This window comes from Petaurus breviceps, unplaced genomic scaffold (assembly GCF_028583685.1).
Source record: "Petaurus breviceps papuanus isolate PSGF00001 unplaced genomic scaffold, PetGlider_PUasm1.0 99, whole genome shotgun sequence".
Taxonomy (NCBI): Eukaryota; Metazoa; Chordata; class Mammalia; order Diprotodontia; family Petauridae; genus Petaurus; species Petaurus breviceps.
The window spans coordinates 3,877,118-3,895,271 of NW_027187465.1; the positions used below are offsets into that span (position 1 = coordinate 3,877,118).

Consider the following 18,154-nt stretch of genomic DNA (forward strand, 5'->3'; position numbering starts at 1 on the left):
GTTTTGAGGTCCCTCCCAGCTCTAATGTTCTTTAGTGCTATGCAGTTAGGCCAAAATAGGTGTTTAGCACACATATTCCCAATCTACCAAAACACACAAAGAACAGGATCTATACAAGAATTTAATGGAAACAAAGACAGTATAAAGTCGTCATCCATCTCCAGTTAAGATGAGGTCTTCTTTAGCTTTACTTTTTCATCTAAATTTACAATGAATTTCATTTTTTTTAAAAGTTTCTTGGCTTTCTGAAGATCACCTGAAATTAAGGAGACACATGACGGTGAGACCAGGACTTCATTTTAGTCGATTGTTCCTGGGCAGGTGGAGGCCCAACACCACAGGCCTAGGCTCCTGCCTGCCCTTTTGGGCCTGCATCTCTCCTCCTCCTATCCTTCAGGGAGGCTCAGTTTCAGGGCAAAAGGGCTGGGACCTTTCAGAGGTAAGAGGAAGTTGGAGAGATGCCCATGTGTTAGTGGGCTCTGGGGAAGAGACGTGTGTGGCTCAGAATGTCCAGGGCTCTCTGCAGTGTGTGGAGAGGAGTGGACAGGAGTTAGTTGGCACAGGTCATGTCCATCTGAAGGGCTCCTCTCCATCTGCTGGGGAGGGAAAGGGGAGGGCTGGGTTTTGGTCCTTTTGGATTCAGAGTTTGAGCCAAAATCCCGGCTGTGATACCCTGGTTATGTCTCTGGTGATTCTATAAAAGCAAGCTCAATGGCCTCTTTTCCCATGTGTGTGTCAAGATGTCCCGGGGGTTCTCTGGTATACCAGCAAGACGGCTTTGCTTACTGACTCTCCTATCATCCTGATCGAGAAGATTGTCAAAAAGGCTGACACATGCTGGCCAAAGGTATCCAGCACCAGACTCAGAGGGGGGCGTGGAGGGAGTGCTGGATAGGCACCTGGAGGAGTTAGGGGTTAGGGGACCTGGAGAGGCCACTCTCTGAGCCTTTGGGTCCTCATCTGTAAAAGGAGTTGGGCCTGTTGGCCTCTGAGGTCCCTCAGTTCTAGAGCTAGCATCCCCCTGGCGGCTTCGCTCCCCAGTGACCCTGTGCTGGTCACCTGGAGCCCCATATCTGGGAGAGAGCCACCAGGACTCTGAAGAGTATGAAAATTGACTGTTGTCTACATTAGGACTTCTCAACCTGGGGTCCCTGAACTTGTTTTTGAGAAGAATATTTTTGATAATTGCATTTCAATATCATTGCTTTCCTGAGTAATACTATGGGCTTCATGTTATACATTTAAAAACAAGATTCTGAGAAGGGCCCACAGCTTCCCAGAGGACCCCAGAAAGGTGAAGAGCCCCCCTGCTAGGCCACTGGCAGCTATATTCTGAACAGACAATGAGCTGGCCTAGGAACGAACTGAAGAGAATGGGCTAGAGTGGGGAATCCATGTGGAGCTGGGCAGAGCGTTCAGTGACCCCCAGTTGCCTTCTGAAGCAAAACCCCAGCTTTGTCATACAAACATTTCCTGGTTGGTAGTCTGTTGCTGTGAACTACAGACCACCAGTATTCTGAAGACTCACAATGTGATGATTCTTTGGTGACCCAATGGGGATGGAAAGACATGGTGTCTGGGCAGGCTAGAGCAGACGATCTGCTGTCTAACAAGGATGGGTGTGGAGGGGATTATTGATCACCCGGGAGATGATCAGAAAAGGAGATGTGCCTGCCACTTAGCAATGGTGAAAGTTAAGAGATGGGCAGCCCAAGGGACGTCCTGTCACCAGCCTCCTGTGAAAAGGCCCACAGGAAGCCTTGGCACAGTGGGATTTATGGGAAGACCCAGTGCCTAGGGTGAGGAGGCAAAGAAGGGCTGTGATCTACAGTGCTGGAGTGTGACTCCGCTTCAACGGCATCGTGGGTCCAGGGCAAGTCACTGTCTCTCTCTGGGCCTCAGTTTCCCTATTTGAAAAATGAGGGAGCTGAACCAAATTCTAAGGTTCCTCCAGGTTCTGAATCTACAGCCTTCACAACAAGGCCATGGGTCCACATTTGACAGAGCGAGAGGCTGGAGAGGGCCTGGAGCCTGGCGCATGGCCCGAGGCTGTTAAGGCTGGGGGTCAGGACTTGACCTCAGGTCTTTGGTTCCCAGTCCAGGCTCCCTCCACACTCACTGGTCTTCTCTCTTGCAGTGCTTATTTAGCACTAGGCTGGGAACCCCCCAGGCCCTTAGACACTTTACTGAATGACTGCTTAGACCCCATTACTAGCAACATGCTCCCATGGCAAGGGACTCAGAGGAATAAAGGGAGGTACCTTGTTCGAAAGCTTTGCCCAGATCTTCAGTCAATTCTTTCTCCTCAGCTGGAAAAAAAAAAAAAAACAAAACCCCACAATTTTGGATTTCCCATTTAGCAAGGGCTTGGGAAGGACACACAGGTGGGCACAACATGAAATCCCTAGCCGTCAATGAATGTGGAAACGGGGCCAGTCTGAGCGAATCAGGAACATGAGGCCGGGGTTAGAGGGACATGGAAGGACTCTCTTCCCAGTGTCCCAGGAGAGCTCAGCTCTCACCCCATGTGAACCGTCTCCAACAGTCAGGACAGCCAGGCAGTGCTGTGCAGTGTGGCACGGGGGAGCCTTGGAGTTGAGAAGACCTGGTTCTGAGGCTCCCTCGACACATCCATCAACAAACAGGTATGGGATGCCCACTGGGTGCCAGGTACTGTATGGGGCAGTGGGGGCACAAAAAGAAGCAGAAGTCAGTCCCTGCCTTCAAGGAGCACAGGGCAGGCAGCTGGCTGTAAGGAGACAGGAAAGGCAGGAGGGGGCTGAAGGCCAAAGAGCACTGTGTGTTTGGTCCTGGAGGCCGTAGGGAGCCCCTGAAGCTTGCTGAGTAAGGAGGTGACAGGATCAGACCTGGACTTCAGGGAAATCGCTTGGAGGCTGAATAGAGACTGGACTGGAATGGGGAGAGACCTGGGGCACATAGACCCTCCCAGCAGCTATGGCAGTAGTTCAGGTGGGAGGTGATGAGGGCCTACAGCAGGGGAGAGGCATCGTCAGAGGGGAGAAGGGGGCTTATTCCCGAGATGTCGGAGATGTGAAATCCGCAGGCCTTGGAAGTTGTGGGGAGGGGTGAGAGGAGTCTCGGGTGGGGCTGGAAGGATGGTGGTAATGGAAAGTTAGGGAGGTGGGGCAGGGAGGGTTTTGGGGGGAAAGATCATGAATTCTTTTCTGGACACATTGGGTTTTGGTGTCTGCTGGACATCCAGCATCAGATGTCTGAAAGGCAGTTGGAGATGCAAGATTAGAGACTCAGGGCCCATTCGGTCTGACCCTCTCCTTAAGGGGGAGAAGTGAGAGGAGGCAGGTTTAGACTTTCTGTAAGGGAGGACTGTTTCCTCAATGAGCACTCTTGACAACAGAAGGTGATAAACTTCCCAATATTGCTGGTGCTCAGGTGAAGTCTGGGGTCTTTAGAGGGATGGGGGGCAGGGGCAGGTGACCTCACAGATTCTGTCCACCCATGAGAAGACTCTCATGTGCTAGGAAGAAAGGTCATATCCCAGTGTCCCCCAGAAAACTGAGTAGACCTAGGAAGTATTCAGAGTATTCTAGTTAAAGCCCACCAGAGACTGCTTCCAGGCTTCATTAAACACCTCAGGAAAGGTGTACCCGGAAGACCAAACTCCACAATGACTCATGCATCAACAGTGTCGTCCTGGGAAGGTAGAGTTTCACAGCGAACGAATTTCCCAGACGATAATAATGAAAAATATTTGGAAGGAGTTACTGGAAAGAGAACAACAAATCAATGGAAAATGGTATACAGATTGATCTGTGTTTCTGGCCGGCTCTATTCTCATCATGAATGACAACAGAACCACTCCCTCTAGATGGGACCTACACAACATACGGCCCTTGGGCCGCTTGCAGCTTGCCAAAGCTGTGTGTTTTGCAGGCCTGTTTTATATCCTTTACATTTTTGGTGGGCTGCCCAAAATGGAGGCCACTTACAGTGTGCAGGCTGAATGTTGTGCAGGCTTGCTTTATACGGTAACACCCTAGCCCCGAAGGAGGCCTTAATGGACCTCAAGAGGAGGACATGGAAGGAGCAGCAGGATGAGAAGAGGCCTAAGCAAAGGAAACCCAGACCAGAGAGAGGCTGTAGAGCTTTGTCCTTCCTTCTCCAAGAGGATCATGACATCAGGGAGGTGATGCCATGACATGCAAGTCAACTGGATATAAGTGAGGAAGTGCTGTGCAAAGTCACCAGCCTCACTTTCTCCTCTGGAGCCATCTGGGTCAGGATGACTAGAAATGGCCCAGAATGCAGTGGAAGACCGTGGCCTTATGTCTTTCCCAGGTCTCAGTCTGTCTGAGGCAATGCCCATTCAGTGATTAAGGTTAGGTGAGAAATGAGGCAAAGAATGACCCTTTTATGTAGTCAAAAAGAAAAATCAATATGCAGTTCTGAGAGTGGGGAGGGCAATGTTTTCAAGATTATCTTGAAGAGGAGAATGATTTCAAATGGCTAGAGAAACTTCTGGATGGTCTGACGACCAAAGCACCAAAGAATGGGGACAGGAAGAGCTCAGCGACTGGCCCACATGCTTCCTTCCTCATTTCTGCATCTTCATACATCAAGGACGACTTGTGACTTTCATGGGGGTGGGAAAGGCCTCCTCCAGAGCAGGCTGAAGGCTGACTATAATCTATAAATTAATGAAACCATTGATAGAAAGGTCTCCACATAATCCAAAATATTGATAGCAGCATTTTTTGTGATGGCCAAGGTTTCCCAATCGATTGGGGGACAGTGAAACAAACTGTACATGAATGAAGGGAATATGACTGAGCTGTAAGAAATGGTGAGAGTGAAGAACACAGAGAAGCCTGGAATGATGTCCATGGACTGATGCAGAATGAAGTCGGCAGTCAAGGAAACGCTATATACACAGTGACTGCAACAATGTGAAGAGGAAGAATGATGAGGCACCAGAAAGCCACAAGTCAAAGTCACAATCATAAAGCTTGAGTGGGGCCAGGACGGAGAGCGATGAGGACCCCACCCCTGCCCCACCCCTTTGTGGACGTGGCAGGGCCACGGCTGTCACACGGGGCACAGGGTGCGTCGGACTTCCCCAACGTATCGGTCAGTTGTGTGACTTTTCCCTCTCCAAGAAATACTGTTTGTTACATGGCGGGGATGGACACTTGGGATGCTATGGTGACGTAAGAAACAGAAAATGTCAGCAAAAATTATAATAAAAGGGGCGCAGTGAATAGAGCGCCGGCCCTGGAATCAGGAGGAGCTGAGTTCAAATCCGGTCTCAGACAGTTAACACTTATTAGTTGTATGACCTTGGGCAAGTCACTTAACCCCAATTGCCCTGCCTTCCCCCCTCCAAAAAGCAAAAAAAAAAATTATAATAACAAATGGATAACTGAAGAGTGTCAGGACTCAGAGGTGAAGCGACCTGTCCGCCACCTCCAAGTGGGTGAGCGTCGGAGGCGGGTCTTTCTGGCTCTTTCCATCACGCCCCTCTGTCCTTTTTTCTTATCCCCTTAAAAATGATTCTAGACTCAACAACATTCAGCTCTAAGCTCCCTCTGCCCCTCAGCTGCAATGCCCTCTGGCTCCTCCTTAGGCTTCCTCTCCCCTTCGGTTCTCACTCACTTTTCCTGTCTTGAGCCCCTATTTATTTTGTACAGTCTCGGTTCCTCTGGGCTTGCTTTTATCCTTCGCGGCATCTCCTACATCTGGTCCTTCCTCTGAGGTATCACGGCTGACCAAGAGCCCCCGCGGCCAGGAGCTGGCAGGTTCTATGTATAAGTTCCTGATTTGGGAGAGCAGCCATCGGCTGAGGGGCTCTCATCTAGTAAGATGCCCTTGCTAAGAGTGTGCCAAGATCATCCTCCACGGATTACCTATGATAAATGAGAGAATGGACTTCAGAAAAACCTAGAAAGACTTACAAGAACTGATGCTGAGTGAAATAAGCTGAAACAAGAGAACACTGTCCACAGTAAAAGCCACGGTGTGCAATGACTGACTTTGATAGACTGGGCTCTTCTCAGCAATGCAAGGACCTAAGACAAGTCCAAAAGACTCATGAGGGAAAATGCCATCCACATGAAGAGAAAGGACTATGGAGTCTGAGTGCAGATCGAAGCTTTGCTCTCTCTCTTTTTTTGTTTTTTTCCCATTCATTCTAATTCTACCTTTACAACATGACTAATGTGAAAATATATTTAATTGGACCAGATTACCACTCCTGTGCCTTTCACTTTTGGATCTATGATCCCATGATCTTTTTCCTATATTGTCACTGAAGTTTGTGGAGCCCTGTTCAGAGAACTATCAGCAAATTTGATTCAATAAAATAAAAATGAATTCACTGACTGCACAAAAAAAAATATGTTTAATAAGAATGTATAAAGAGAGCCTTTATCAGATTGCACACTGTCTTGGGAAGGGGGGAGGGGAGGGAGGAGGAGAAAATTTAAAACTCAAAAGCTTATAGAAGTGAATGTTGAAAACTAAAATTAAATCAATTAAAGAAAAAAAAGAAAAAGCAAATGAGAGAAGATGAAACAGGGAATGTGAGCTAGCCAAAAGCATTCCCTGTCACGATGGATGCCCTCACAAAGGGCAAATGGAAGAGGGATGTCCTTTCTGATGCCTCTGGTCGGGGGTGATGTGGTGCTGATAGCAGAGAGCCCCAGAAGAGCCAAGACCCCCTACAGTGAGATATGCCTGATCCATCTGCCCCAGAGAAAAGCAAAGAGGATTAAAAAAGCCTAGAAGGGGCTGTCTGTGGGGTCAGTCCCTCAGCACATTTGCTCTGGAGACAATGGGTGAGGATACTCTAGGGCTTGGCTCCAGCACAGGACAGCAGGCTCTGGAGAGCCAGCCTGAGGGGGGATTCACAGTCAGGGCAGCAGGGCACAGCAGACACTTGGATGAAACCATGTCTTCCCAGAACAAGAAGCAGAGGGCAGGGGATGCAATCCCTTGCATTTGTAGGGCACTCTGAGTTTTCCATCTGATCTTGCCTGACCCTCGACTACAACTTCCTGAGGTAGCCAAGGCAGCATTTATTATGAGCCCATTTTACAGATGGGGGCTCTGAGACCACGCAGCTAAGAGCCAGCGGAGCAGGGACCAGGATCCACTTCTCCTGCCCCACACTCTCTCCGTCCCTGCTTCTACCAGTCACGTTCTCTCTTTCTAGCTCTGGCTGCTTTGCTTCTTTGGTCTGGGAAACCCAGGAGTGCACCCTGCTGAGAACTGCGCCTTCGATAAAGATAATACCACTAGCCAGCATTCACATGGCAATTGGCCAATGTGACCTCGCTTGATTCTCACAGCAGCCCTAGGAGGTAGGGGCTCTTATGATCTCCCTGTTACCGATGAGGAATCATCTGTCTGCAGACAGAGGCGTAGTGACAAAGCTACTGAGCATCTGAGGGCAGATTTGAACTTGGCCCCATCTGTTTCTAAGCCTGGTGCCCTCTCTATGGAGCCACCCAGCTACCAAAGGAGAAAACTACCCCCAGATGCAAAGCTTCTGTGGAATAACACAGAGAGCTATACAGCAACAGGGCCTTAATGACCACTGGGTCTGGTGGCCTAAGAGCAACGATGACAGGAGCCTGGACAACTCGGTGAGACTCCATGCCCTGTCGGGAAGGTGCCTCCCTGAATTGGTGGATGGAGTTTCCTCACTCGGGAGCTCTCCCCACCCTAATTGCTGGTGCTCAGGGTCTGTTCCCCTTTATGTCCACAGTCAAGAAGGTTTGTGTGACCAGAAGTCTGACCTCCTTCACTCAACCTTGGAGAAAATCATCTCAGGATATGTGTGGCCAGAGGGTGATTTTCTACCTATACATGGTGTTGAGTTTGGCTCCCGGGCTCCTCCTGGACCCTGGGACTACCCAGCACAGGCTCAGGACCCACATCTGCCTGCTCAAATCCTGTTCTATTAAACAGCCCACAGGGGCACCAGCAGGCTCCTGGCCTGACCCCGAAATATACATGTGTATGTGTGTGTGCACATGTGTGTGTGTCTGTCTCAAACATGACCTACCAATGCAAAGTGTTTCACAAACTGAGAGCCACACCTTCTTTACTTCTGCAGAAAACACAACTTACTGCCCTTCCTGCATCTGCATCTTCTAAATTGCATCTGTAGTTTTTTCTGTTTTTCTTTCCCCCCCACTGGTTTTCTGAAGAGAAAACAAAAACACATGGTTTTGTTTTGCTAAAAAGAGAGCCAGGGTGTGGTGGAGAGAGTGCTGGGTCTCCAGGCTGGGTTCACATCCTGCCTCCCTTGTGAGCTGCACAACACCAGGCAAGGCACTTTGCTGCTTAGTGCCTCAGTTTCCTCATCTGTGAAATGGGGAGGACCAGCCCCCCCCCCCCCCCAGGCTCTGGGAGCTGTGTGTGGATGGCTCTGCCAACTCTGAGGGGGTGGGTCATGGTCAGTTATGGCCACTAATGTGCTTCCTGCTCTGCCCTCAGGGGGGCCACACCCTGGAGAGGCCACTTAGACTCTCTTACCTCTAACAAAGGCCGTGATCTCTTCAGTTTCAACCTCACTTTGAGCAGCACTGAGCTTCTCATTGACCTCCATGATTTCTCCAAGAAACTCCAGGTCCATCTCACTGTCTGTGCCTTCCGAGATCTCCATGCCTTTGAGCTTCAGCTGTTGGGGAGCAAAGGTGTATAAAGACCCAGGCTGGCTTCAGAAGTGGGGGATGGGGTCTGGAGGCAGAAGAGCTGGGTTTGAATGCTACCAGTTCAAATTCCACAACATTCCCATTAATCCAGACCTATTCCTCCTCTCCTCAGAATCTATGAAATGAACAGAAATTGTTTAAAAAGGCACTGGGTGTAATAGGAATGAAATTGAAAGATCCCCCTGTATTGGCTTGGTTTTTGGTTTGATTGTGTTAAAACCCAGAGCTTGTGAATCCCACTTGTGGGATGGACTTGTTGATGTGAAAAGAGAGGGCTGAACTGGGAGGAGCTGGTGACCGTAAATTTAGAGAGACACAAGAAAAGAGAGAGGCAGAACTTTTTGGAAGCAGCATCTTGGAGGCAGAGAGAGACTGAGAGGTTTGCTGAGGGCCACTTTGAATTGCCCAGGACTTTTGAGAGCTGCCACCCAGAGCTGCCAAGGACTGAGGAGACATGGCTGTTATGCTGGTACTTTGTCTGTTTTGATGTTGTTTTGCCAGATTTGTCCACTGGTGAAGGACAGTGCTGTTGTTGAAGAAGTATTGGAACCTGGCTGTTGGTTCAGAGCTCCTGAGACTGTTCTGCAGACAGACAGTGAATTGTGCCCACTGGTGAAGGACAGTGCTGTTGTTGCAGAGGATTTGGAACCTTGCTGTTGGTTCAGAAGCCCTGAAGAAGGATTTTCTTGTTGTATGTTTACAGAAATCCTGGAAGGGGGTTTTGCTAATGTTTTCAGGGGTCCTAGGACTGTTCTGCAGATAGAGAATGAATTAATGAGGACACTGGCAATGTATCTTGTGGCCTTGCTAAGCTTTGTCTCCCCAGGAACAAAGATTGCTGAGACCTTGCCTCCTGTCCAGATGAAGAAAAGACCTCCATTTGGGTATTAAATGCTGTGCTTAAGCTTGTTGTAACTCTGGGGTAGATTCAATTGTGATCCAAGGGTGGGGAACTTTTGACTTTTTTGTGTTCTGTGATTGAACAAATGAATGTACTTTACTTATGATTGGGAACTAATCTCCATTTGAGAACAGGGGCTTTGTGATGGACTAAATGAATGTACAGCCTAGGGGTGGAGTAGTATTTAGAAGAGGGTCTTTGGGATTGATTAAATGAATGTAATGTCCAGGGGTGGGGTAGTACTTGATTAAATCACACTTGGTAAATGCTGTATTTTGAATGATGTCATATTTTGATTTTCCGTGTTCTTAATTTTTCATTGAATAAAATGGAGAGCACCTATGCTGGCATTTTGAACCTTGGGAAGTTGCCTTTGCTTGGCATTACACTGGGGCAAAGTGTCCTTTTCAGAGGAAATGACCCCTTCTGGCAGCATCAAAAAGCCAAGTCTCCAGTGGAGATCAAGTTCTTGGCTGTGGTTCTAGGCCAGAGGGGAGAACTGAAGGGTATAGTTCAACTATAGGCAACTCCAATAGAGAGCCCCGGGGATCTTGGCTTGGCCCTATACCTTTTAACATTTTTTGGTTAAAGGCAGAGGGAGCATGCTCATCAGATCTTCAGGGGGCTCAAAGCTGGGAGGGAAAACTAAACCAAGAGAGGACGGTCAGTGTCCAAGAAAACTTGAGAGGTCGACTCTAAGGAGATGAAGACCTGCCCAAGGTCACACAGTTAGTGACGTTTCTGAGGCAGAATTTGAACTCAGGTCTTCCTGACTCTAATGCAGGCCCATAGCCATTAAGCCATACTGCCTGAAATTTTAAAAAGAAAAATGCGAGTAATGTTTGGGTCAAAGGTGGCAGTGACAATCACAGTCGGGTCTCTCTCTTAGTCATTGCTGGTGGGATTCTTGCCAGAGTCCTCCTTAATAGGTTGATCTTCCACCTGGAAGATGGCCACCTACCTGAGTGTCAGCTTCAGAAAGGGCCGAGGAACAGCTGATACTCCAGGAGAAATGCCAGGAGCAGAACAGGTCTGTACACAGCATTTGCAGACCTGACCCAGGCCTGACACTGTCAGTCATGAGGGCTTGCGGAAAATCACGTCAAAATAACGAACAATGCTCTTGGGCCTTCCCAGGCACCAGCGGAGCGAAACCAAGCCACATCCTCGCTCCCCTGCTTTTTAGCATGTTTTCAGCCATGTTGTCAAATGCCTTCAATGAGGATGAACACGACATCAAGGTCAGCTACCGCACTGATGACTCTTCAACCTGAAAAGGCTACCAGCCAAGACCAAAGTGGAGGGAGGGTTGGTGCATGATCTTCTGTTGCAGATGACTGTGCACTCAGTGCAGCTTCTGAAGCTGAGATGCAGCAAAGTATGGACTGATTCCCTGCTGCTTGTGTGTTTGAATGCTGGGTAAGTTCACTTCCTTTGGCAGTGTACTTTCCAGGGGTGTACACGCTGATAATGAAGTTGATGCACACATTAACAGAGCCAGCTCAGTGTTTGGGAGGCTCTGAAGGAAAGTATGGAATAGAAGAGGTATCAGACTGGCCACCAGACTGAAGGTCTACAGAGCCGTGGTGCTGACCTCACTGCGTGTGCCTGTGGAACCTGGACAGTCTGCTAGCACCAGGCCAGGAAGCTGAATCGCTTCCATGTGAATTGTCTTAGGAAGATTCTGAAGATCCCCTGGCAGGATAAGGGACCAGACACTGAGGTCCTCATGGGAACTAAACTGCCAAGCATTCAAACTTGGTTGCAGAGAGCCCAACTACAATGGGCTGGCCATGTTGTGTGAATGCAAAATGTACACTTGACAAAAAGATTATCTTATGGAGAACTCACACAGGAGAAGCTTTCACATGGTGGTCAAAAGAAGCAATACAGGGATCCTCTCAAGGTCTCTCCCCAGAACTTTGGAATTGATTGTGTGAGGAGGAAGACACTGTTACAGGACCATTCAGCCTGGTGCGCCCTCATCAGAGGTGCTGTGCTCTATGGGCAAAGCAGAATTGAAACAGTACAAAGGGAATGATGGATGCACAAATTTAGAGAATCCACCCCAAATGTCCACACTATTTGTGCCCGACCTGCGGTAGAGTACTCTGAGCTTATGTTGGTCTGATCAGTCCCAGTTGGTGTAATAAGAATGTAAATTTTAAAGATCTTCCCTGCCCCTAGGCTAATGTGCACCTGAAGCCTGGGGTGGGGGAGGCTTGTTTTTCAGTAGATACTTCTTGATTGGCCAGTGAGTCAATAAGGTTGTTACATTCTCTGAGCCAGGAGAAGGCTATATAAGCCCTGATGTGTGGCTTTGTTTTTGGGACTCACTTTGAGAAGTGTTCTGTGATTTGATCTGAATTCTGGGAAGCCGTTGTTGAGAGTCCCCCGGCTTTGAAAAACCCAGAATGTGGAAACCCAGATGTTGACTGGGTATGGATGTAATGGTTGGACAGTTTGGAAATCTGTCTACTTGATGTTTCTGTCTTGATAATTATGCCTGTATACTTTGAGGTTCAGGGTGCTGACCTTTTCTCCTGAACAAGGTAAACGATATATGTCTGACTGATTAAAGTAAGCTTGTTAACCCATTTTGAGTTGCTTTCCTTTAACAAAGCAGATCCAAGAACCTGTGTGAGCAGGCACCCTGGGGACACTGGGGTGCTTGCTGCTACAGTTGGACACACTGAAACTTGCCTCTAGCACAGTGATGTCATTCTGTTCCTCTTCGAGAATGAAGGACAATGAACCAAACAAGCAATATTTTTCCTGGATCTTGTATGTTAAATTTTCTATTAAGTTCTGGTCTTTTTGAGACAAAATGCTGAAAATCTGACAATTCATTGAATATCCGCTTTCTTTTCATTCAGGATTATACATAACTTTGTTGGGTATGATATTTTTGGCCATGACCTCAATTCTTTTGATCCTTGATATATGATGTTTCAAGAACTATGATCTTTTAGTTTAGCTGCTGCTAGGTCTTGTGCTATTCTAACGGTGGCTCCACAGTATTTGAATTTTTTTTTTCTTGTTGCTGTATTTTCTCCTTCATCTGGGGGTTTTGGAATTTGGCTTTAATATTCCTGTAGGTTTTCATCCTGGGATATTTTTCAGGTGATAATGGGTGGCTTTTTTTTTTTTCTATTTCTACTTTCCCCTCTTGTTCTAAAACTTCAGGGCAATTTTCTTTGATTATTTCTTGTATTATCAAGATTCTTTTTTGATCTTAGCTTTTGGGTAGCCTGGTTATTCTTATGTTTTCTCTTCTTGATCTCTTCTCCAGATCAGTTGTTTTTCTTATGAGATGTTTCACATTCTCTTCTATTTTTCATTCTTTTTCTTTTGCTTTATTATTTCTTGGTTTCACAACATCGTTGGTTTTCCCCTTGCCCAATTTTAGTTTTCAAGGAGTTTTTTTTTCTTCCTTCAGATTCTGGATCTCCTTTTCCAGTTGTTGACTTTCTTTTCATAATTGTGGATTTCTTGGATTCTTGTTATTCTTTTTAAAAAATTTCCCTCAAACTCTCTGATTTGATTTTTTTTAAAGCAATCGGGGTTAAGTAACTTGTTCAAGGTTACATGGCCAGTTATTTCTGGGTGTGGTGCTAAGTGTCTGAGCCCGGATTTGATCCCAGGTCATCCCGACACTGGGGCCGGTGCTCTTACTTGCTGTCTGGCCGCCCCCTATCTGATTTGATTTTAAAAGTCTTTGTTGCATTCTTCTAAGAATTCTTTTTGGGCAGGTGATCATTTGATGTTATTCTTTGGGGTAGGAAAGGCTTTTTTGTTTCAGTATCCTCCTCTGAAGATGAATTCCCTTAGTAACTGTGTATGGTCGGGTTCTTTCTCCTTTGTTTACTCATTTTTGTTTTATTTTTAGCAGCTTGTTATAATCACCTCTGGTCCTGGGGTGTGGTGGACGGTGCCTCTGGTGTCAGGTCCTTCTTACTGTTAGTTTCTGAGATTTGTCCTGGGCCAATCTCTGCACTCCTCTCCCACTCCAAACCACAGCTAGGCAGCCCTATGCACACTTCACTGGAATTGCTCTTGCTCTCTGAGGATCCTCCAGTGGCTATACCCTTCAGTTCTCCCCTCTGGCCTAGAACCACAACCAAGGACTCAGCTCTCTGTAAGTGCCCACAGCCAGCAGCGCCCTGCCCCATTGCTTCTGCTCTCACTGGTTGCTGCTGGTTCCTTCTCGCCAAGGACCATGTCTCAGTAGCATAGCTGGCATGGTGGCCCTCAGCAGCAGAGGTATCTTCAGTCTTCCCCTGCTCAGACGTCTGACCCCCATACTGTCTGTGAGGAGAGAATTTCTGTGGCTAAGGCTGAGGCTACCTCCCAACCCACCTGCCCCCAGGGCTTGCTGGTTGTTTCAATGGAGGTAGCCAGGGGATGTCTGCACTTCACTCAGGCTGAACCTTCCTTCTGGGGTCTTTTCTCAGGTCTTCTCCAGCTGTCCCAGGAGGACCACTGCTCTGCTCCAACTCGTTTATTTTTCCCACTCCACGTTCACCCTGAGGTGCTGTTTTGTCTTGTTGTGGAGGGAATCTGGAGAGCCTGGAATTTTCTGTCCTACTTCACCATCCTCCCACGATCCTCTCCTTGGGTTTTAGCAGAAGGCAATCATCCTGGGTTGCCAGAGAGATGTGGCAGTTAAGAAAACTCTTGCAATCTTGGACTGGATGAAGACAGGCATCCATCGATGGGAAAGAAAGTGGTGAGAATCTCATTGTACTCTGCCCACCCCAGGCCACTATAACTATCATCTCGAGACGGTGCTTTAAGATTTGTAAAGGCAAGTGTTGTTATCACCCCCATTTGACAAATGAGGAGACTGAGGCAAACAGCAGACAGCGGCGAACTGACTTGCCCAGAGTGACACAGCTAGTAAGTGTCTGCAGCTGGATTTGAACTCAGGTCTCCCTGACTCTGGGCCTGTGCTCTGTGCACTGTGGTGTCCCCCTAGGGGACAGTTCTGGTGTGATGTTTTTGGAAGGAGGTGGACAAGCTAGAGGGTATACAAGGAGAGCACTGAGGAAGCTGAAGGGTCTCGAGTCTATGTCATTTGAGGTGACAGTCTGAAGGCATTGGAGACAGTTAACAAGCCCAGGAGAAGACTGGGCTGAATGTCAGATCTGTCTCTAAGAACCTGAAGGCTTCTTCAATGGAAAAGGGCAGACACGGGGCCAATGGCACAAGTCACAAGAGGGGCCTTTACAGAGATTGTGGGGAACCTCCTGCGCAATTACAGAGGTTCCAGAGACGTGTCTGCTGGGCCTGGGCTGGGGGCTGCCCCCTCCAAGGGGCCTTCCCACATAGTCTTCACGCCCCCCCGGCCAGTTTTGGCCAGACATGGGCTGTTGCGCTGGACGGCCCCCAAGGGCCTGCTGGCTATGAGATTCCGCATTGACGATTTGTGTACAGGTGCGTCTCCGACCTTTCCTTGCAGGATCAAACAGCCATCTTCTGATTTTGGTGTGTGAATGGAGGAACACAGACAGGTTTTGCCGCTTGAGGAAGTCAGGGAGATCCATGAAGCCACAGAGCAGGAAAACCAATCATATGCACCAGGGAGGGGAGCCTGGGGGCCACAGGTCAACAAGGGCTAGACCTGGCAGCTGGAAGACCTGGGATAAATCCTGCCTTCAGTGCTTCCTAGCATCTGGGCCCTGGCTCAGTCAACTGATCTTTGCTTTCCTATCTTTACAAACACTTGTTGGGTTTTGTTCATAGGGTTGTTGTTAGCATTCCGTGAAATGGTGAGTCTAGAGTTCTTTGCAAAACCTTCCCAAAAAGGGCCCTGTAAAGGACAGCCTGGGGCTGGGTTAGAATGCAGCTTACCAGATATAAGCCTCGGCTCAGCGGGGTCAGCAGGGTCTTGTAGGCCTCATTCACCTGCATGGAATGCTGTTCTGAGAAGTCCTTTTCAGTCTGAAACAGGAGAGGAAGGAAGCTGTTGTTATTGGCCCCCAACAAGCACTAGTACCTTCAAAAATGATAACAGGTTAATTCAATAAACATTTATTAAGGGCCTGCTAGGTGAGTGGTGGGATCCCTGGTCTTAAGGAGCTCCCTTTCTGCAAAACAAAAGATGTGCTAGGAATGACCTCTGGGGTCTGTGCTTTTGAAAGGATGAAAAGGGAAACTTTCCCATTCCTAACTCAATCTTGTGGCTGCCTATTATTATAGCAATTAGCAGCCTTGGAGTCAGGTCCTGGATTCAGGTTCTGTCTCGAACACAGACTGGCTTTGTGACCCTAGGTAAGTCACTGTAGGAAATGTCATCTTATATCAGTGGTTACAGTCAGAGATAGATAGTGTCGATATGTGATGGAGGAGGGCGTCTCTGCACACTGATTCTCACTCTCTCCATCCCGTTAATTGCCATGTAGCAGTGCCCAGGGAGGCAGGCAGTAGCACCGGTGACCAGAGGGGAGCTGACCCCACCGTCCAACACCCAGTCCTGGGGGAAGCTCTAAGGTGTCACCTTCAAACACACCAGAGAAAGTTTGCTGCTAAACGGTGAGATTTCAGTGGGAGCCTCTTGGGTCCTAGAGTGATGACCGCTGTGAGGCCAGAGGTCAAGGCTCGCCAAGCCAGTCACCTCCTGCTGTCTCTGGGCTTGCTCTGCTATGGCCTGATGATCCCTAATGTCCCTGCCAGTTCTCAGTGCTGGATCCTGTGAGCTCCCCAAGGGGAGTGCTGGACAGGGAGGAAGCCCGGTCATACCTGCGACTTCTGGCTGAAGTTATCAGGGTGCACCTGGCGCTGGAGCTGCTGGTACCGACGCTTCAGATTCTGGATGTCCACTGTGAAGGACTGGCTGCTGGAGAGGAAGGTGGGAGAGGGCAGGACTGAATGGGGAGCAGAGGGGGCACCCCACCCATCAGAGACCAGCTACCCAGTCATTCCTGTATGCCATCATCAGCCCTAGGGGAGAACAGAGACCGGGCCGTGCACACAGCTGGCACTTAATAAATGCTGGTGGAATTGAACGAAACACCAAGGTCAGCTTCGGTAGGCAACCTGTGAGATCTGGTGGGAGGCCCCAGCTCCAGTCCCAGCCGTGGCCCTGCCCCCTCATGTGGACCCAATCACCAGGTTAGATTTGGGGGAGTGAGGTTCTGACCTGGCCTCCCCAGGCCTCCCTTGGGATTCACTCCATGTCTCTCCTGCACCTGCATCCCTCAGGACCCAGCATGAGCATGCAGCTCTGCACACAGTGGGGCCATTACAAGGCCCCACCCCAAGGAGCCCTGAAGCCCCGCCCTCTGCTTCAGGCCCCGCCCCATACTGGGTTCCAGCAACTCCCGGCCCCGCCCCCTGCCCTAGGCCTCGCCTCCTGTTAGGCCCCACTGGCTCCATGCCCCGCCCCCAGACCCCTCCTCCGCAGGGAAGCTCTCACCAATCCATGAGGCGGAAGAAGTCTGGCTTGGGGTCGGGCGGTTGCAGCGCCTGGCAGTAGGGACAGAACAGATCTCCACCCGTGGGCGCCCCCTGTTTGCCACAGCGCCAGCAGCCGGGGGCGCCCCGAGGTTTGGAGGCTGAGTGGCCGCGGCCGCTGCTGTAAGGCCTCCCCGGGGCCCGCCATACCCTGTGTAGAGTCTGGGCTGCGCCCCGCCACATCTGGCCTACGATGGCACCTGTCCCCGGCCTTGGTCACCCCACAGCAGACTCGGGGCAGTGGGAGTGGGCTGCGCTCTGGCCCAAATAGAGTCGACGGATTGCTCCCCCTGGAGCTCGGGGGCGGAGTTTCGACTCAAGCCGGGCGGGGGGGTGGGCTGGGCGAGAGGTAGGCGGGGTGGGGGAGCCGGGAGTCCTGAGGTCCCGTGCGGCGAGGTCTTCTCGGACTCCAAGGCCCAGCAGGCTTTGCGGCCTGACCTTTCCGTATCCGGCGAGCTTCTAATTGGTCGGAGAGAAGGTCCGTGTCTCTTTCGGATCGCTGATTGGTGGGTTTTGTACCTGAGCCTTTCGCGCGAGCCTATGCCTCGGGCTCTGGAGCTCAGTGCAGGTTCGGCGGAGCAGGGAGTGGGCTGAGTCAGGATCCTGCGGCTGGTGCCCTGGGGCCGGACTTCCTTCCCCCGGTGAGCCTGGTGCGCCCCGTGGCCGGCGCTCCGTCTCCGCGGTCCTCTTGCGGTCCCTGGGTCTGCCTGTATCCAGTCAAGCGGGGAGAAGCCGAGTCGCTGGCCACGGTGCCTCCACCCGCAGAGCGAGGCCTCAGTCTGACCGTCCGTGAAATGGGCTCCCGGTGACCCGGGCTCGCCTGGCCATCGGCCCCGCCCTCTCCTTCCCAGATGCGGCTCCGCAGGCTGCATCCTCAGGCTGCGCTGCCACTTCTCGGAGGGGCGGCCCTCGCCCTGGGCCGTGACCACGCGGACGGGCGCCGGCAGCGGCGGTAATCGATCCTTCGTGCTCCGGTGCCCGAGCGTTTGTGGAGCCAGGCAGGGACTGGGGGCGGCCCCGGGGCGGGGACAGGCCGAGGAGGGCCCTTCTCCCGGGGTCCTGAGGGGGCTTGGGGTGGGAGAGGCAGAGGGAGAGAAAAGGG

The 18,154-nt window shown here is 50.1% G+C and overlaps 2 protein-coding genes across 10 annotated transcripts in view; one reads left to right on the top strand and one right to left on the bottom strand.

Annotated features, from left to right (window-relative positions):
* Positions 1–103: 103 nt before the first annotated feature.
* On the bottom strand, positions 104–17,395 carry HSCB (HscB mitochondrial iron-sulfur cluster cochaperone). 3 transcript variants are annotated; one of them, XM_069081775.1, is made up of 6 exons: positions 17,015–17,392; positions 16,339–16,435; positions 15,451–15,540; positions 8,518–8,662; positions 2,262–2,309; positions 104–256 (listed from the first exon to the last, which is right to left on the bottom strand). In XM_069081775.1, exons 1-6 carry the CDS (start codon positions 17,233–17,235, stop codon positions 165–167), a joined length of 693 nt encoding a protein of 230 aa, XP_068937876.1. In that variant the 5' UTR covers positions 17,236–17,392; the 3' UTR covers positions 104–164. The 3 variants fall into 3 exon arrangements, with proteins under 3 accessions (XP_068937876.1, XP_068937877.1, XP_068937875.1); XM_069081776.1 differs by lacking the exon at positions 2,262–2,309 and having other exon boundaries at positions 17,015–17,394; XM_069081774.1 differs by lacking the exons at positions 104–256; positions 2,262–2,309 and adding an exon at positions 6,387–6,720 and having other exon boundaries at positions 17,015–17,395.
* A 154-nt stretch (positions 17,396–17,549) lies between these two features.
* The window catches only part of CHEK2 (checkpoint kinase 2), a 45,380-nt gene continuing 44,775 nt past the window's right edge, over positions 17,550–18,154 (top strand). For 5 of the 7 annotated variants that reach the window (XR_011167149.1, XR_011167150.1, XR_011167151.1 and 2 more), the window contains exon 1: positions 17,550–17,693. The gene's annotated coding sequence lies outside the window, so the exon portion shown is untranslated. Of the gene's footprint in view, positions 17,694–17,765; positions 18,005–18,154 lie in introns of those variants that run through there. The other 2 variants (XM_069081771.1, XM_069081772.1) reach the window with 2 other exon arrangements.

What these genes read in the sequence shown, in the direction of transcription:
- HSCB (XM_069081774.1), bottom strand. Translation starts at nt 17,235, where the DNA reads ATGTGGCGGGGCGCAGCCCAGACTCTACACAGGGTATGGCGGGCCCCG. An exon ending in TTCTTCCGCCTCATGGATTG is followed by an intron (nt 16,436 to 17,014) that starts GTGAGAGCTTCC and finishes CTTCCTCTCCAG; the next exon opens with CAGCCAGTCCTTCACAGTGG. An exon ending in TGAGCCGAGGCTTATATCTG is followed by an intron (nt 8,663 to 15,450) that starts GTAAGCTGCATT and finishes GCTCCCCAACAG; the next exon opens with CTGAAGCTCAAAGGCATGGA.